At 29.6% G+C, this 13050-nt stretch overlaps 1 protein-coding gene across 1 annotated transcript in view; it reads right to left on the reverse strand.

Moving 5' to 3' along the window:
• LOC122271649 (low-density lipoprotein receptor-related protein 4) overlaps positions 1 to 13050 on the reverse strand; it is a 397919-nt gene that overhangs the window by 246521 nt on the left and 138348 nt on the right. The window contains exon 3 of the mRNA XM_043053650.2: positions 6809 to 6925. Coding sequence (XP_042909584.1) covers positions 6809 to 6925 — 117 coding nt within the window. The remainder of the gene's footprint in view (positions 1 to 6808; positions 6926 to 13050) is intronic.

The raw sequence follows: 13050 nt of genomic DNA on the forward strand, positions 1-13050 counted from the left end.
GTCCTATCCCAAGCAAGGCTCTTCCAGTTTCTCTTATTTACTATATGAAAGTCCTTCTGCTCCGAGTCAAACCAACTAATTGGCGGTCTTCTTCGCTTTTTCCCGAAATGAATAAAAGTGAGCTTTTTTACTGGATTTGTATTGTTAAATCATAATAGATGTCACAGCAATCGTAGTCTTTTGCATTTTATAACTTTAACAATACCAGGTTGCTTCTTAAATAAGCAAGGATGGCCAGCTATTATTCTCCTGGATTGCACCAAATATGATTAAGATTTTCTATTCAAAGGTCAATGATTTATTTTCATGTAAATTTTTTATTATCTAGCATTCACTTTTATGAAGCAGAATAGACCAAATTATATTAAAACAATAAAAAAAAACTATTACAACTTTGCACCCGACAGTCGTTTTAAACTTTTATATCAATCTACTCTATATAGTGCTATACTCTGTCCGTTGAAAAATTACGAATTATTTGAAGATGAATTAATAAATAAATGCTTTAAAAAAGTCCCAAATTTATTTCTTAAACATATTAAAAATCTCTAAATGAAAAAGGTGTAATTAAAAAAAGCATAGATCAAGTAGCCTTTTCAGATAGGATTTAAATATTGGAACAAACCAAACTAGATATGAACCGTTAACTCAATAAATCCATGGCAAAAATTATTCGAAACCATTATTTTAATTACCATCCAGGGATTCATTAGCCTTTATTTTATTATCATTATTTCAGTTTTTTTTAGTTTTTGCACTTCCGCTAAAATTCACATTTTGGACTTAATATGCAAATATGACCTTCCGCTAAAGCTTCGCGAGTCGAAAAGGAAATTAAGAAGAGGAAAATTCGCTGGAATATTAACTTAGAAATAAACTAGTTTTTTTTTCGGCGTTCTTAATTACCAGCTCTGTAATGAACGATGAGTGTAAAATTAATAACTAAAAAAAATAATTTTCTCTTAATATTAAAAACTGGATCGACGAAAGGAGCCTTTAGGTATTAAATGGATAAACAAAATATTATTTTGGATTATAAAACGAAGAATCTAATTAACCGTGATTCTAAAATTGATATTATGAACAGTAGTTTTACAAAAATAAATAAAATGGTTGGAATTTTTTACTTTTTTTAAGAGATGAAGGTATTAAATAGGGTTTGGTTATTATCTTTTATTTAAGTATCTTTAGTTTTGCTGATGAAAAAACTTTACTTTTGATTCCTTGCTGTTAATTAGACAATTAGCTGTTTGGAAGCAGATTCTTAATTAACGAATGTAATTGCCGTATCTTCTCTCACAATAATTGGGTAATTATTGTTTTCTCGTGTTTAAAATATTTTTTTTCTGTTTAGTACATATTTTTGATTTATCTATCTAGCATATTCATTAGTATTTACTCTTCCATGGGTGAAACAGCTCCTAGCAATTTCAGTAAAACTTTTTTTTCTCTAATGATTTTTTTAGGCTTTGTAAAACATAATTATGGACTGTTTTATCTTTATAAGAAGCTCAGAGCTGCATACAGATACTCAGAGTATCTGAAGAAATCCTAAATTCGAATTTAAGAAATGATAAATGCGAAATTCTGTCTTGAAATACGATATAAAAATAATGTATTAGTATCAGTTTCCTATATGGGATTACTTTGTTACTTGAATTTTAAAAAATATTGAAAAATCTTGAGATGTAACATAAATTTGGGTAAAAATATTATAAAAGCCTAATTTTGCTTATTTGGAATGCAAAATAAATTTGCGTACTAAAATCAATTCAAGCCAATTGCAAAATAAATTTGCTTTCTAATTGCGTTTAAAGCTTTTTTTGTTTCGAAAACTCAAAATAAATTTGCTTTCAAATAACATGCGAGTGGCATTTTTTTTACAGAATGTAAAATAAACATGCGTTTAAATAATAGAAATTGTTATTTTTTTTACAGAACGCACTGAATTTGCTATTTAATAACATCAAAGAATAATTTCGTGCTCGAAATGGAAAATAAATTCGCGTTTAAATAATATCAAAAGGCCAGCTTTTAGAAGAATGCGAAATAAATATGAGTTTTAATAAAAGCGTCCTTTTTTACTGTCACATAGCAAAATAGATTTATATTCCAATAATATCGAAAACCAATTTTTTTTCAGTATTCAAATAATATAATATATTAAAATATTTTTAAGCCATCATTTTATTTATTTGTTTTGGTACGCAAAATAGTTTTACGAATAAAATGTATGAAAGCCCAGTATCTACTGAATTTCAAAATGAATTTATATAAAAAAAAATAGTAAAACCTCATTTTCTTACTCTCAATAGTTTTGCAGAACAAGTCTGATATCAATGTCTGGCAAGTCTAATAGCTGATTTATCATAAAATTAAGAAATAAACAAGTCTTTTTAAATGCTTATATAAAGCATTCCCTTTAAAAAAATATAATCTAGTTTCGGAATAACTTAATTGTAGAATCTTCGGTAATAATTTTATTTTAAGAATGCGTATAAATAGCTTAGCACAAAATGAATTTGTGAAAACAACATTTCACCTGTGTTTGTTTGTAATTCTAAATTAAAAGTTGAAGATACAGATAATACTGATAAATTTTACATTAATAAAATAACATTAAAAATGTAACATGAATGAAATAAGTCTGCATACATTTCACACGGAAGAAAAAAAATAGAAAATTAAACCATATACGTTTTACATAGTGAGAAAAAGAAGAATATATAAAAAATTAACCAGCATAAATTCTTCAGAGTAAAGAAATGAAAGAATAAAAGAAAAATTATCCCACATACGCTTTGCAGGGAGAAAAAGAAATAAAAAATTAACCCACATATGTTTTACCCGGTGAGAAAAAAAAAGAATAAATAAAAAAAACAACCAGCATATGCTTTGCGCGAAGAGCGAAAGAAATTAAAGTTGTGAAGAATATGTGATTCTAGGAAACGTTTTTTAATGTTTATAAACAACTTGACTACTGAATGAATTTGTTAAAACAAAAGTCCAAGTGTTTGCTTGTACTGCCTAATTTAGAATTAAATGCGTGAGATGAAGAAATTTTTGATACATTTATATCACTACAGCTAATGTTGATAAGTTAACTCGTATACATTTTACACAGAGAAAATAAAAAGGGAAAACCAGAAGACAATGTAACTTGAATTCTTCAGTATGGTTTTCAAAAGCAATAACAGCATTCTACGGATTCGTCTGAAAATTCAAAAATTTGTACCTAGCTCTTGTATCTATAACTAAGGTAATGTCCCTTGAGACAACCCAAGAAAAAAAATTAAAATCCACTTAACTTGTAAATGATAGTATCATTTAATGTTGTTCTACCTGTAATGTGCGTCTGAATCTATGCAAAAAAATAATAATTACTTCTTTTGAATGCCCAATAATTAAATAAAATATTTTTAACAATTTTAATTAACATGCAAATTCAAGTAATGTTTTTTAATTTAAAACGAAGACATCATTAAATATTTTACTAGCATTGGTCTCCAAGGTCTCAGTTAATATTCAGTTTATTCAGTTAATATTCAGTTAATATTTCAAGCATTAACCCTTTTCTTTTTAATTTTGTATGAGAGACTGGTTTGTATGAGCGATTTTTTTAAAAATGATCATAAGATAAAAGTATGAAATTTCTATTAAAATATGAAATTTCTATTAAAATTTCTATTAAATTACGCGTTATATTTTAATTAAAATAAAATCATTGACTTAAAATATGTGTAAACAATAACTTAAAAATAATAAGATTAAAAACAATAATTAAAACAAATAATTTAAGTTACAAAGTCCATTAAATACTTACTAGTTAAAGTCAGAACAAATCAAGAAAAATTAAAATTTCGAAAGAAAAATGCATATGTTTAAATACTATAATGGAATATATTCTTACTATGAAATATGTTTAAATACTACTATGGTTTTAAAAAAACATATGACACTCTACGAAGCATTTACTTATTAAAAACAAAGTCTTCCAAGGATCCCTATTGATTATTTAAAATCTCAAATAAGAAGATCTAAAAAATTTTAAGTACTCGTATAATTTTAAAAAAATTTAATGTAGCATCTACAGTTTCTTTTATGCATTTACTAATGAAAATCAAAATGAGTTAAGAAGAATTTAAAATTCTAAAGAATAAGAGTAGGTAAATCAAGCGAATATCATATTTTTACGCACAAGACTTGTTAGTCCTTAAAAATTTATTTCATTTTTCCGCAGAAAAAAGGAAAATAGTAAACGCCAAAATGAGAAACAACGCTTTTTGGCAGATTGTGTTGTTACATTTTCTCCAAGGGCCTTTTAAAATCAGCTTATACATATAAGGGAAGCACTTTGAAAGTTTTTTATACTTCAAAAATAAGTCTATAAAATTTTTCGTTTTCCTGAGACTTGAAGAAGAAAAAAAATGTCTCACAATATGGCTTTATCGAGAAAAAGAACTCGTTAAATACATTATGACTCTGAATGATTGAAGAAGAAAGATTTAAAGTTTCGTAAAAGATTTGGTGAAAAATCTCGTAAAATCCTCTTTAACTCTTGTTCAAGCCTTAAATGGCCGCAGTTATTTTTAGCGGGTTAGAAGAAAAATAGTGAGGCCTAAGCGTACTTTAAAAATCCCTTGAGCGAGAAAAACGAACGAGAGATAGAAACAGACCGAGTAGGGGAAAAACACAGTTTGAGCCGAAAATCGTTTGAATCATTCAGTTTTGAACTGAAAGGAAGTCAAAATGCTAGAAAACAAAAGGATATTTTTGTTTAAAGAAATGTTCTGAAATAATGCTTAACGAAGTGGAAATAGCGCAAATAATATTTTGAACTACTCGAAGAGGTAACAAGTTTATAAAGTTTATATCAGTGTGTGTATCGCAATGTTATTTGCTGTTCAAAATATGTAGTTTAAATTGAATAAATGGATTCACTTTTTATTTGCGTCTTTCGTTTAATTTATGAAAGAGTAAAACTAAAAATTTATTTGATTAAATGGCTCACCCGTATTACTTAAATTTTCAATAACTTTTTTGTTACATGATTCTAGAATCAGTTGCGTCTTAATAAAGCATTGCCAATGCATTTCTAATATAATAAAAGTGCAAAATTTTCTTTTAATTATTAAAGAAGTTGATTATTATCACAAATATTTTTTTTAGGAATTCAATCAACTACTGAATCATGTGATTTTGACGTTAACTGTTTGGTTGCAATGGCAGTAATTCTTCTTGATCAAATTGGTCTCCATAAGCAATTCCGATTTAAAATTTGCTGGTAATTTAATTTAATTTTTGTTTTTTGTTAAGCGATATATCTGACAGTCGATCAGCCAATCAGGTGGCCGAGTGGTTAGCGTGTCTGACTGCCGAGCCATTGGCCGCGTGTTCGAATCCTGCTCAGAGCATGGAAGTTCCTTTCTCTCTGTGTGTTCTATGTCCTTTCTCCTTTGTGTGAATGTGACCAGCCCTATAAACGGGTTTGTGGTTGTGTGACATGGGTGAAGATGCTCCACCGCCGTGGCTTCGCCATAGGTGCCCACTGGGTACCGAGGAAAGGGTAGCAGTTCTGGCATTCCTGTGCCCAATGGGACAATCCCCAAGTGCCAGCCATTAAAAAAAAATATATCTGACAGTCAAGTATTTTCGAGCATCGTTTTTCGCATTTACAAATGTGTACTTACAACTCTAAAAGAAGTGATTATGCATAACAACGTGATTTAAATGAGATTTAATTGGATAGTTGAGAGCGACGTCACGCGCATGTGTAGAACCTGACTTGCTTCAGACTCGAATAAGGTCACGATTTGCCTGCCATGACCTGACTTGCAGATATCGAATTCTTAACTAAATTAAGTTGTCTTAAGTTACTGTTTAAAAAAATTACGTCCTTTTAATTCTTTTTCAAGTCGAAATTTTAATTTATGCAAGTTCAAGTGTAAGGAAATAAAACAAATGAGCGTAAAAATTAAACTAAAAAAAATACGCTAAATTTAAATAATGAATTTCTTTATGTTGGGCTATTACACGTACTTTGTGCAGATCACTTCAGTGATCACTTTAGTTGTTTGAAGGAATTAACATAAACTGCGGAGTGGGTGAAAAATAAGAAAGATGTCACTACGTTCGTACTACTGAACTACGCAGTGGGGAGACAATTAGGAATGATGTCACAGCGTTTGTACTACTAACGATCTGATTTATCGCTTACAGTAACCCGTGCAAGGGCCTTCTACTTTCTAGATGATTTGCTTGAAGCTTACCCAGCTTCAGAGCGATTTGTACCAGCCTATCTGAGCTGTTGTTGTTGTTAATTTACGTTGCACTGCACTAGAGCTGCACAATGGGCTATTGGCGACGGTCTGGGAAACATCCCGGAGGATGATCTGAAGACATGCCATCACAATTTTGATCCTCTGCGGAGGGGATGGCACCCCCGCTTCGGTAGCCCGACGACCTGGGCGCGCAGTCGAGCACTTTACGGTAGCACAGTTTAACGAGGACCAATACCGCACACCCTCGGTCCCTACGCAGACTGATCCAAGTGGTCACCCACCCACACACTGACCGCAGCCAGTGATGCTTGACTTCGGTGATCTGCTGGGAACCGTGTCTTAACGATCAGTCCACTGCGGGACAGTCTGTCTGAGAAGTAAAGGTAGTCTGTACGTAACACTGACCATATTACAACAATCATACCATTGGTGTTGAAATTGTGAAAATCTTAAGCTCCATGACTCTACTGACTTACACGGGGTTGTAGCGGAAATACTTTATTATTAGAAAATTTTATATTACTCACTGCAATCAGTTTCGTCGGAATAATCTCCACAGTCATTTTCGCCGTCACACCACCAGGATGTGATGATGCATTTCCCACTGTTGCACATAAACATGTCACGTGAACATGCAGCTGCATCTGGAACGAAAGAATAAAAATATTTTTATAGAATTTTTAAAAAAAATTTCGATTAAAGAAAACTTAGAAACAAGAATGATTGGAACTAGTGGTGGAAATTGAGGACTATAAATGAAAGCTGATCTTGCAAGTGTAAGTATGCATGTAAAACACTAACGAAACTTCGTTTCTTAAGTAACTTTGCTTCGGTCGTAGTGAAACTTTGCATCGTAATTTCTATGTCTTATCAGAAATTGACCAGAGGTAAAAATTTTTAAATAGATGAACTTATTCCCGTACAACGAAGAAAGAATGGGGCGTATGCAGTACCAGAAGGGAACAGAATTGATATGAGAGTGTTAATCATTTTTCTGCTCCCCTGAAACAATTTCTTTTTTTTTTTGGACTTAAGTCATTTTTCATCTCTAATCCTCAACTTCTGATTATTTTCAAACTACAAAATTGTCTTAAATAAGCTAAAAGTCAGTTGCAATTTAGAAAATAAATAAAAAAAAATCTGTTTATTTTTTTATTCTGTATAATAGTAACAAATTTATGAAAGAAAATCAATTAATCACTTAAATCTTTATGTAAATCACAACAAAAATTCTTTTTATTTTTTATTCTGCATAATAGTGACAAATTTATATAAAAAAAATCATTTAATCACTTAAAATAAGTCTTTATGTAAATCACATAACATCCAACTTAATTTTTCTTAACGTGTTGCGATTTTTTTAATAATGCCTAATCACTCCCCTGTCAATTTTAATTTGTCTGTAAAGGAAATCCTAATGAGTTCACGAAAGATATAATAATTTTAAACTTAATTCAGAATAAAATATACATAAAATTCTCCACAATTCATGCAGATTTTCTTCAAATAGATTTCAATAAAAATAATATTTAAAAGCATTCTTTTTTTATTTTCAACTTAGGAAATTCACAGTTAGAGTAGGAGGTAGACTAATAAGCAAATTTGTCTTAGAAAAAATTTGCCTTTGTCTGATAAATTTTCCACAAATGATGTATGTAAATGCGTTTTAAACGAACCGTAATAAGTATTTTTTTTATTTAATTCTTTAAAAGAATTGGAATCAATAAATGCGTTGCATTTTAATTGACTTTCATCTTTTCTTGTTTGTCTGGTTTACGTCTGGTTTAGACAAAATGATTTATTTTTATTCTTTATTATTACTTGAGAAATTAAAAAAAAATTTCAAATACTTTTTTAACGCGGCATATACATATTCATCATGCTTACTTAACCATTCAAACACTAGAAATTTTGATAAATTTCCTTACATAAAATATTCGAAAAAAACATTTTTTACAGCGTGAAACTAAATAAAGCATATATTTTTTAAATTATATTCATTTGACTTCTAAGAATATTTTACTGAAAAATAGGCATTGTTTGAGATAAGTTTAAAATTGGAAATAATATTTCTGAAATATTTTAAGGTATCTTTGCAATAAAACGCCAGTTCCCAAAGTATTGAAAAATGCTAGTATTGTCTTTATAAAATATTTAAAAATGACTAAAATATGCAAATATCATATTTTAGTAAAACAAATGCTGAAGAAGACATTTTCTAGAAGATTAAACTATATATCAGAAAATATTTTATAAATTTTAAAATATTGTCATAAAAATTGTATGTATAAGTTATAAGATGATTTTTTTTTTACTTTGCTAAAACGTTAAAAGAAAACTTAATTTTAGTTTTCGAAACACATTTGTTACTACCCCGTCGATTACAAATTTAAGCTGATCAAGGAAAAACGAGTTTTAATTAGTTTTTTAAAACTTCCTTACTCACTCAAGTTATGCAGGGGAAAAAAGATAAATAAAATGAGCAGGAAAAAACTAATAAAATAAACGGAAGTGGTTCTTTAACTGAAAAAGAAAATGGCGCATTAAAGCATGAGAGAGCGATAACTGGTTCAAAAGTTATAATGAGTTTCTCTAATTTTTTAATGATGAATTCTAATATGCGTATATTAAATGCACTTCGTAAGTTTTTGAGAATGTAATATTTCATTGAATAATAATGAAAAGAATCAAATTTATTACTAACTTTTAAATAATCCGAAATGAAAATATAAACATTTTGCAATCCTTTAGTCAACTAAGAAATAATAAGAAAAAAAGGGACATAAGAAATGGGGAAATTAGAAATAAGTTCTTTTTAAGTTTTTAATTCATAATAGATTCATTTAAAAGTAGAATTCGCTAATTGCCTCGTACAGAAAACCAATTACATCAGAGCTCCTCGAATAATCTTCTGGCTAAAGTTGCAACAAGTAAAGAACGAAAAAAGAAGAAGAAAAAAATAAGAGTGAAAAAAGTAGAAAATTAAAACAACAATAATTTACTCCAAAAATATTTAAAAAGTATACATTGGCCAACCTCTCAGCGTTATTAAGACAAATTATAAAACAAAAAACTTTAATTACAAATTAACTTAGTAAACATATACCAAGGGCATCAAGATGGGAAAGTTTAAAAACTGGTAACAAATAAATTTTATTTTTAGATTTCTTTCGGGAATAATAAAATATCCATAAATAACAAAATTTTTTGACGGATGCATTTTGTATATTGAATTGTTTCTTCCTTGAGAAAAAATTTATAGCAATGAATTATTTATTGTTAAAAATAGAATTACTCCTCCCGAAAATTATCTATTTTCGAAATAGTTCTACTACCAGTGTTTTCTCTTTTCCGTCCCGCTTTCAGGCCTGCATAAACCACCACCAATACCCAGACAAAAATCTTCATGCATCTACACACAAAAAAATTCCGAAACAAATTACGGTATAAAATAGCACTTTGGGAGCATCATCCGTAAAATTGAATTTTTACCTTAAAATATTTTACCATAAATTTCATAGTAATATTTACTTAATTTGAATAATTCAGTGATTTTTCGGTAATCATTACTGTAAAATTTACGGTACATCAAATTTTTTGCTCCTTAACCGGTTAAAATGGATTTTACGGTAAAAAGTACCGGCTCGTTAAGTGCCGGTATTTTTTACAGTAAATTTTAGCTGAAATTTGTACAGTGTATCCTTTTGATTCTGCTGTTACGAAGAAACTTTTGTATGGTACCGAAAAAATTACGTGCTTTATAAAGCTTTTTTTTATACTCATTACGCTCTCGTTACGTTTGAATATTTTCCTAGTAATTATTAATTACCTTCGTCAGTGACAAGGCGAAACTCCTTATGCTTTCATTTTTTGCCTCGAATGTATTAAAACTATCTCTGTATTCTACCGAAACAATCATAAGAACCCACTCATTCATATTTTTTTTCCTTTTTACCACCAGCGCAAAGGACGCTTTATACATTTGGATACCATTATAGCTATTAACATATCCTAATTAACTTATTCTAATTAACGTATTATAATAATTAACTTATTCATAATTTCTAATTAATTTAAAATAAAATGTTAGGCAGTGAGAAAAAATCATACTTTCTTTCTATGCTTTTTTACAAAATATTCATGAATTATCATTGTAAAAAAATTTAACAAAATTCCAACCACTAAGATCTCTCGTCAAAAGAAAAAAAATTTTAAAATGTGAGCAACTTTAAATATCGTCGCATTTAGCATTTACTCCAATTCTTCATAAAATATTAAAAAAATTAGTCGCATTTATAAAACGTTACAAAAATTCACCATTTTCTAACATTGGACTGTGTTTTATTAAAAATAATAATAATAATAAAAACGGAAGCAAATGTAGGGAGAACAACCATCAATACTTAAACACAGAATACCAGAAACACATATTCTATATCTGTCTATCTATACGCCTAGCGAAGATTCATCTTGAACGTAAACAAACCGAAGGAGATCGTTACATTATGTATTTATAAACAAACAAGAAGATGCATTTAATCGTATTAGTGCTTTTTATAACATTATGAAATAATAAAAAAATATACCATAGCGAAACCTGTTTTTTTTTCTTCTATTGAAATAGATCTATAAAGAGGTTTTGAGAACAGCTGCAAGCAGAATGAAAGAAATAGTTATGAATAAGTTTTTACTTATTTATTTACAAAATACGGAAACACTGTCCAACTTCTGATATCCGAAAAAAATGTCTAATTATCAAGGAACAGAACAAATCTCTCAAAGCTGAAAGTTTTCCTGTTGGTGAAGTCTTGAATCTTGAAATAGGACAACCTGCTCAAGAGAGAACTACGATGTCCTAGCGACATGTTTAGTAAATATTTTTATTTGGATACAAATTACTTAGATATATATGTGACATTGTGTCACTTAATCTCAATTTTCTGTTGGGATTATGACCTAAAAATTAGACCGAACCCTGACCCATCTCCTGTGACGCCTCACTGTCTGTCGATCTTCACGCCTGTGACCTTCGGCAGCCTTTGATGTTAGCACATGGAGGGTGGTTAGATGCAGTCACAGTTTGTGAATAATTGTAATTTGATTTTTCGCAGTTAGTCTATTCACTTCAAGTCCCATTTTAAGGAGTTTAACTTCCACTTCTTGCTGTTTCTATAAATATCGCCCATTTTTTTGAGCGGGCGCTTTCGAATCACCTTCCGTATCAATACTCTACGATCCCTTAACAGGGATTTTTCATTTCTACCCCCTCCTCTCTTTGAGAGACGGAGTTTCTTTTTTTATTTTTGCAAGTGGCGTTCTTGTCCCGCCATTGCAGCTACATCGACATGTTGGCGATAAAATCCGTTCTTTTTTCTGTACCAAGGAGTTTTTCAAGGACTCGACGTTAATTATTTTGGAACCACCTGATCTTCCTGATGAAACATGACATATCCAATTCATTCTTCTTTGATATTTAGTGCTCGATACTCATCCCCCACAGCCTTTTCGAATTTTTAAGCTGCCTCTAGTTCCTCCTACCGGACTTAGTAATGAAAGAAGGCCTAGCCAGTGTGGAATGCTGTCCGGCGTGTTCATCCCTGTTCTGTAGAATCCCCTGATGCTCAACAAAAAATAAAGAAAATCTTTTTTTTAGTGAACTGTAAAGTGTGTTTTTTTCTTCTGCTCAATACAGACTCTGAGCAAACTGTGGATTTTTAATTAGTTCAATACATCGATTTCAGGTTGCTGTGGTCAGCACAGGTATGTTTTTTTTCATTGTAAATTTTATACCATAGCAAAGGATGTAGTTTTTTTAAGTTTACAAGTCTTGTTCTTCATGTCTGTCACTATAGTAAATGAGATCATGAGCCATCATAAATGTTTTAAAAACCATATACTTTTCTCTTAAATTTTTGATTTATTAATTTATTTTATACTTTTAAATCTCCCCAACCCAACAAAATAGATTATAGTACAAAAGCCTTACATGATCGAAAAAAGAAGATCTACCATTTTTTTTCACTTGGTGGTACGTAGTGCCCCATTACATTTTACAGAGACTATAAACATTCATTCGAATGGGAACGACGACATATCCGTGGATAAGGTTCTTAGGCGAGTGACCAAATATTTTTTAAATTTTTCAAGCAAAAATAAATCTTAAGATTCTTCTTTTTTCCTATTTTTTTATTTTATATATATTTTATTACTCACTGTTCCTTTATATATATATATTTACTATGTTTGGAATTTCCATCTCCTAAAGTAACGCTAAAAAATTAATTATATTTACTTATTTATTTTCTCTAAAGCGTCTCCAATTTTATCCAATATAAGTGCTCTTCTTTTCTTTGTAATTACGAACTAAAGCTTTCAATTTAACTAAGATCTTCCCCTAGATAACGTCTTTAAATAATTTTTATTCGAAAGAGACTAATTTCTCAAGAAATATTCGCAAACATAAATTATTGTAAAAATAAACCGTAAACGGGCAAAGACATCAATTTACGCTCGATCTTGGACGAGAAGTGTTGGAAAGAATTAAACACTAAACACTGCAACGTGTTTAATAAAATATGGATCGATAGTAACACTATACGGTTTTTAATATCAAATGACTCAATAAAAAAAAACGCTGCCTTGTATGCAAAAAACTTATCCTTAAGACAACGCACCTTTATTTGCAGAATATTTCTTGCATAAAGTGCAATCTAAAAAAATCGAAAAAGAAAACATTTACTAGAGCTCAATAATTTTCTATTTAATTATA

This window comes from Parasteatoda tepidariorum, chromosome 8, assembly GCF_043381705.1.
Source record: "Parasteatoda tepidariorum isolate YZ-2023 chromosome 8, CAS_Ptep_4.0, whole genome shotgun sequence".
Lineage (NCBI taxonomy): Eukaryota > Metazoa > Arthropoda > Arachnida > Araneae > Theridiidae > Parasteatoda > Parasteatoda tepidariorum.